Source organism: Sphaeroforma arctica (assembly GCF_001186125.1).
Source record: "Sphaeroforma arctica JP610 unplaced genomic scaffold supercont1.2305, whole genome shotgun sequence".
Lineage (NCBI taxonomy): Eukaryota > Ichthyosporea > Ichthyophonida > Sphaeroforma > Sphaeroforma arctica.
In genome coordinates, this window is record NW_014038253.1 from 1 (window position 1) to 7,483 (window position 7,483).

The 7,483-nt window shown below is 39.4% G+C and overlaps 2 protein-coding genes across 2 annotated transcripts; both read right to left on the reverse strand.

Moving 5' to 3' along the window:
- Positions 1-1,728: 1,728 nt before the first annotated feature.
- On the reverse strand, positions 1,729-2,376 carry SARC_12441 (hypothetical protein). The gene has a single exon (XM_014293452.1). The coding sequence runs from the start codon at positions 2,366-2,368 to the stop codon at positions 1,922-1,924; it is 447 nt and encodes a 148-aa protein (XP_014148927.1). The 5' UTR covers positions 2,369-2,376; the 3' UTR covers positions 1,729-1,921.
- A 1,213-nt stretch (positions 2,377-3,589) lies between these two features.
- On the reverse strand, positions 3,590-4,688 carry SARC_12442 (hypothetical protein; the record flags this gene model as incomplete). Its single annotated transcript, XM_014293453.1, has 2 exons — positions 3,590-3,705; positions 4,353-4,688. Coding segments are annotated over 2 exons (452 nt in total), but the record flags the coding sequence as incomplete, so codon positions are not given.
- Between the last annotated feature and the right edge of the window lie 2,795 nt (positions 4,689-7,483).

Genomic DNA, 7,483 nt, shown 5'->3' on the forward strand with positions numbered 1-7,483 from the left:
ATAATATATATATATATATATATATATATATATATATATATATATATATATGTGTGTGTGTCTGTGTGTGTGTGTGTGTGTCTACATAAATATTTATTTTATTATATATATGTGTGTGTGTGTGTGAATGTATATGTATGCATATGTATATGTATATATATATATATATATGCATATATTCATTTCTGTGTACGCGTACACAAGTGTGTGTACTTGTACGTGTACACACACACACACATATATATATACATATATATACATTCATAAACATATACATATACATATATATGTATATGTATGTGTACATGTATGTATACACACACAGAGAGAGAGACACACACACGATACGCACATGTGTACTCACACGTGTATACACTACATATACATAATGTTACAAAAACAGATTTGGTCGATGCCTGTCGCGATTCGACAATATACAAGTGTAAATATCTTTTTATTTATTAGTTTATCATGTATTTAGTAGTATTTGTTTTTATACCCCACTATTAGACTAAGGGCCGGAATAACCATATAGGGTTTTAGGTAGGGGTTCAGGTCGTCCGGTTCCCACATATATATTTATGTAAAGTTGTAAATAACCCTTCGTGTACATAGATTTTTGGTACACATACATACATATTTGCGTGGTCCCGTATATTTACGCATACTTGGGTCTAATTCTCTATCTACATTACCTTGTTCCGGGAACCTCAACTCGAAACTGATTTATATCTGCGAATTGAAAGCGAGTCATCAAATGGTAAACTGTCACTAGCGATGGTCAACGCCTCAACGCGTTACCATGACGGAAGGTTTCCAGGGTAACATGAGTTTGTTTATACTTTAGTTGTCATCTCCGGCTTCCTGTGTTCAACCGGCTCTCCACCATGATATCAGCGAGACAAAAGTAAGGTCAAGAGCTGAGGCTTTCGACTCCTACCTTCATCTAGTATATGTTGTAAGTTATCCGTGATCGATGTTGAAACGATTGCACGGTCCTGGATATAATAACTATGTTACATCTTCCATCATCAAATAAAAGAGTAGTTATGGGCAAACAAAATGCCTACAGGCTTTGATTACTTACTATTTCGGTTCTCTAGAACGTAAAAAAATACCATAGACAGAGTCCCAACACATTGTAGGCTGTAATCTATCCGCCTGCTGGCCCAGTACATGGAGAATATGCATGCTATACTCAGCCAGTATTCTGACAGCAAGGCCATGGAATAAGCAAGCGTGGATTGTACTCTAAAGGTGTCATCTTTCATTATGTGAGTCATGTGTTAGAAAAAATTGACTGTAGTACACTAGAGCGTTTGGTCCCCTATAGAATCTTTTTTTCGTATTCATGCTTGAAAGTTTATGTATACTTCTCCTAGGTTATTTCACTACAATGTAAGCTACTATATGTGTACCAGTGTGTTTTAGCTACTCGATACAGTACTGAGCCCGTACTCCTTGCACACAGGTTGTTTCGATCACAAACATATCTTTCGCACACGACAACACATCCAATCGCAGTCTGGTGTGCTGCACAATAGAGCTTCGATATAGGCGTAGTGCTACTGCCCCTATCGAGTGCTCAATATTATGCGAAGACTATGGTAGAGGCACGTAACGGTGACCCGCGTGATCCTCAGGCGTGGCCTCATTTTGGGCGACATTCCTTTTGATTCCCGAATTGGGAGGCGAATCGTCATAAAAGATGCTCGCTTTGCTTTACTCGTAGTCATATTGTTGTATTTATTAATCCTATACACAGAGCACGCAAACGATTTATATGTATGTATAAATATAAGTATGTACAAACCCTACTCACCCCGCCCCTCTTTCAGTTTGGGCTCTCTCGGTGCGACCTCTCTCGGTGTACTCCCGCTCCGTGCCAAAACAGCTGACATTCTGCGATCGATTAACCATATTATGCTTGGCAAAAAATCCATGATCTGTTCATCATCCGTTTGTTTGCTGCAAAGGCCTTGTAAGCTTCGGTGTGTATGAAGTCACTCAGCAAATTTCGACTTATCATCAAACTAATCTCGTTGTACGCTTCCTGGAATAATACTGTAATATCCTCATTGTCTTTCTCTTCGATTCTCTTCAATAGCCTATCCCGAAGTATCTGTGGCAGATTCACTTCTCGCTCGCTCTCGGGTCGAACGTACATTGCAGCTATAGCTTCTACGCCTTCTTCGGTGTTCATATAACACTCATCCACAGTATTACCCGTGTGGTTGTGGGTATTCTCAGTTTCAAAGATTGTTCCCGTTCTACGCGCATTGGGCCCTACACCCTCATTGAGACCGTGCAGCGCGAGAAGAAACTGCATTTGTTCTGGGCGGTGTCGCCTGTGACAGTATGCCAGCATCAGATCCCTCGGGTGTTTTAATAAAGTGCAATTGAAGTAATTTTCGTCAAATGGCATCAATATTAGAATCGCTTGCCAGAAGTGTGTACGCTGCAAGAATGATTGCTAGTGCTAGTTCCTCATCGTACATTTGTAAACGCCATTTTCTGAAATAGTACATCTTTCCAAATCCACACGAAAAACACAAAGTTCAGTAGTTAAACTCGCCCCTTTTGGTATCTGGAGAGCGCTACCAAGTCCTTTGTCTGTTCATTCGCACAGAAAAAGCCGCCTTCCAAGTCCAACTGGTTCAAAAGCCCACGCGACGAGAATTGTCTCGACAACACGCGAACAACTATGAATAGAAAGTTATCTATATTAAATAACCACGCAAGAAACGGGCCCACAAGCCATGTTAGATACGCAATTTGCGCTTCTTGACTTTCGTCGGCGTTTAAAGCATACAGTACGGGGTCCCAGAATCCGAAAAGAATAACGATGAAACAACGCAGATTTCCTTGCCAGTCAATGAAGTACGAGGATGCGCGGCGTGTATATGTCAGATAAAACGTATATTCGACGACCAGGAATAGACCGTAGAATACGGCACCCGAAAGCCTTTGAGCAGTGTTGCATTCCACATCGGCATACAAGCATACGCATTCGGAAAGAACGATTACCGGAAACAATGCCACATGGAGGATAGTATCGTACCAGTAGTTGGGTTTATAAGATCGTCGATGAAAGACCATGTATATGAAACGCATGCGCGAGACGACAGCCGAGAAGAACATAGCTATTCCAAAGAACAGACCCAACTTAAGCCATAGGTTCAGATTTTTAAAAGCGGGTGTGGTGGTTCCGGATGTCAATGAAATCACATCCACACTTGTGCGTTGCAATACTGCAGCGGAGTGCGCTATACCCATTGTTGCGCACATAAGGACGCCAAAGCAGAAGTGGATAACGAACCCATGATGACGTGATTGCACCTCGGACGCATCCGAATATAAATAGAAAAAGAGGACTAAACCAAGCCCGAATGAGAGTGTACACACCAGCGCGACTAAGGCCAACGCAAAAACTTTTCTCAGATTATTATCTACCCCTTACAGTATGTCTGCCGCGTAGGCTTGCTGCAGTTCAGCGACGCTTCCTACGGCATTCGTCATGAGGTAATACCACAAAACCAGACAGCCGATAGGTATCGGGTATACGCATAAATATAGAATCCAAGAATACATTTGAGACAATTTCAGTGACCGCGCCTCTTTTTTTTCCCTGTCCTTGCCAGCTGTGTTGTGTGTTGAATTTACATTTTGTGTGACAACACGCTTTAGCTTGTCAGTGCGCAGTTGCTGCGAGACATTGAGTTTTGAATAATAAATCGAATGAAAGCGTTAGGAGTTTCGGTATTGATCGAGTTGTATCATCAAAATAGGAGTCGTGAGTTTCAATTTTGACGTAACACTTGATACCGGCCACGATTGATGACTACCTTTGTATTCTGGAATGTCGAGATACTACCGCCTTAACAACGGTCAGCATAGCTTCAGCTAATTCGTTTTTGTGAGTGGAATGCGTTAAATTTGGCTACACTGTCCCATATTATGGAGTGTGATAAATCTCAATATATTGTAAGAGACAATTTTGATTTGGTTCACATCTGTAGTAGCGTCGGAGCTACATTCACTGCTTTGATTCAAAATAAGCAAAAATCATTGTAACTTTCATAACATGAACGGAGATATTTGAGAGCATACAAGATTTTCGATGCATCTCATCTCGTTGCATGACACAGTGAGCAATTTGAAACACATCAGTTCTACAACACGTCTAGAGTACACCTTTTCAACGAAAGCAAATACTCCGTGATATACTGTATTACACACTAGCTTAATTTTGGGAAGTAGGGCATCAACACTACGTAAGAATATTAATGCAATATCTCATACACAAACTCAAATTTTTACAGGCATCGTTTCATCGTATGTATATTGCTTACCGACAGTGGTCTGAATTTTTGTGTCGACTTCTTTGTGATAGTGTCGAGTGACTGGTCTTTCGAAGTGTCTTCTGACGGATCAACAGCTCGAATGTCTACTTCAACAGCTATCCCATCCTCTAGTGGCTCAGCAAAGCTCAACGCTGCGCTCTTGTCAGCGACATAAGAATTCGAAGGATTCTCCCTCGTATTTACCATTGTATTGCACCCTATGTTACTTGCTGGCCGTTCACTCAATTCTGTTACTTCAGCACTGTCAGCAATCTCATTTATCTCTGCCATCCTACCATTTTCGACAGCTGGGTGTTTTGTGCTGTCGCCAGCACGTTCAGACATGATGTTCACGAGTAATAATTGGGTAAAGATTTGAAAGCATGCGCAAAAATAATAGCAGGACCAGCTATGAACTAAGATCACAACTTGGTTCTATACTTATATAAATGGTTTTTTTGGTGGCGGTGCATTTTTTTTTGGATTCCTTTGAGATAAAAGTCGAAGCATCATACCCCCCCTAAAGTTGTGCATTGATACGTGAAAATATTTACAACAAGAGATGATAAGACGTACTCTTATTCAATCGAGTAAATATGATTTACTTTGGAATCAAATTTTGATACCTATTGCTTTGGTCAGATGGAAATTCGAAGATCTGAATATGGTCGACAAACCTGTCTGTTTGAGTCTTTGAGATTACAGGGAGGCCATTTATTTCGCAACTTGCCACTCCGTTTCGAAATAGCATTCATTCAAGAGACATAAATATAACAAAGTTTTTCAATCCTTCCATGTAGCTTTTTTTTCCCTCTAAATAATGTTCGAGAGAAGCTATATATATGTTCACTTTTCCCTCTGGACCGGATAATGTTTGATTGTGAGGTAAGCTATAAATATGTTAACAGCTGCCAAATATTGTCTGTTCATAAATAATTAAATGTCGATGCTTCATGTCGATGCTTCTATCGTCAACCGCAGATTGAGATGGACTTTGTCACATTTGTTTTTTTTTGAAAAATATAGTGAACTTTTATTTTGTTTTTTATAAAAAATATTCAGACTACATATCAGATATTTAAAAATAATATCATACAATGTAACTTTTCGGTCATTTGTCTCCTTTCCAACTTGAATAGTTTTATTTTATCAGCTTAATATCTGATGTTGATTCGTTCACCATATATAGATCCCAGGATACCAAGTTACCAACTATCTCATTCGTCTACAGGTCTTTCATTTAACCCCCAGTTTGGCAGTTCCCCACTTCCCCTGTCCCCGCTGCCCCTCCCCCCACTCCCAGTGCCAATCCTATTTTAAAATAGTGGGCAAAAATTTAAAAACCACATAAAAGCATAGTTTCTTTAATATACTATATTAGACTATATAGCCACTAGGCTATATACTCGCTACTACATAGCCTACTGATGACAATAAATACATATAATAAAGTTTAACAAAAGTGCAAAAAATCTGTATGTTTCGCGGATACATTCTTATTTCCACACTATTTTATTTGATAAATATACGAGTTTGCAAATATATCATCCAATTTAATCTGAAGATATTAGATTGAGGGCATACGAATGTATATCTGTATACGTTTTTACAAATCAATGAAACGAGGATGATGTACATAAGATTTGAAGGGAGGGAGCCTTCACTGTGCATGGCTAAATATAGCTGTGTGCATTTATATGAATACGATTGCTAGTGAATTCTGTGTATTTTTTACTCGCTGATGTAGGCAACGGAAATGCAAGGCATTCCCATACATTCACAGAGATGATAAAACACAGTTTTCAAAGATCGGGTGGTGTAAGCAAGACTAGTGTGGCGCGCTCTAACTGAGAATATATTTGTCATATTATTGGAACGATGACGACTGAGGCAAACAGCTGAAAATGATGTGAACAGAACTTGCCGATTTAAGCTGATCGCCAAACGCTGATAGCCAAACAGAAAAAAATGGTGAATCTACTGCATTCTCGCTAGCAAGTAAAGAAAAACATAGACAAAAGTTGAATTGTTCTAGATGGAAAATTAGTTGAAATCGATGGCAAGGCAAATCGAAAGTGGGATAGTTGAATACGATTATAATGACACACGGTTATAAGAGACTGGAACGACGCTTTTACGGACATAATCAGTTCCTTTTTGTATTTATCAAATTCCCTCGCCTCGCTCAGTACAAAAGAACAGGCATATTGAACTCTACCGGAATGTGAGGGCAAATTGCTAAAACCCTGCGTGGTAGATTGAAAAAGATGTTATATGCTAGTTGTAGACTGTTTTACCTTTCGGTTGAAGCCAGGTTTTGAACCCTTTCCGAGTTTACTTTTCTAGCATAATCCAACATTTTCGGTCAAACATATTAGCCGCGAATTAACTAGCATTAAAGTCGGTTCCCAAAATATTTAACCAGCAATTTACGCCGCGGCTCATCTCTTGATTGGTTGCTTTGGTCTGAGGAAATAACTAATGATGCAACTACGATATGATGGAGTTTAATCTCATTAAGGCCCTATTTAAGTACTCAAGCAGAACTAGATATGTATTTTTTATTTATCTATTTTTTTAAAAATAGCAGAAACCTCCACAAGAGGCTATGATAAAACATGATGTCGAACCTTATAGACCGATAAAAACCCTACAGTTGTGTATCTAAAAAAATTGTATGAAAAAATGCGTCACAAGTGACTGAAAGTCTGAACTCATTGTCGTGAACTCGTGACACACATGACGTGCGACTGGTTGTGAATCTTGTGAGATAGATGCTGAGCTCAGTGAGCAGACTTGATTTCGGACAGAGAGAAGGGCTGTTGAAGTTTGAACTCGGCTTGTGGACAGACACAACTATCAACAGCAAACCAGACACTAAAAATTAAATATCATATTTCCTACGAAAGAAGAAGATTATGATGACGAACGAAGACGTATCTTTAATTCCCCGTCTCACGTGTGCTGTTCCAGGGTATGTGGTGTATACACCACCTTAGTGCGAGGTCAATTGAGAAATATTGATATCAAGCGTTGTGAACTTTCTTTCTTCATAGCAACATGGTGCCCATAAAAGGTATATATGCACACGTGCTTACACACACATGCATATACGCGCACACACACACATACACACACAA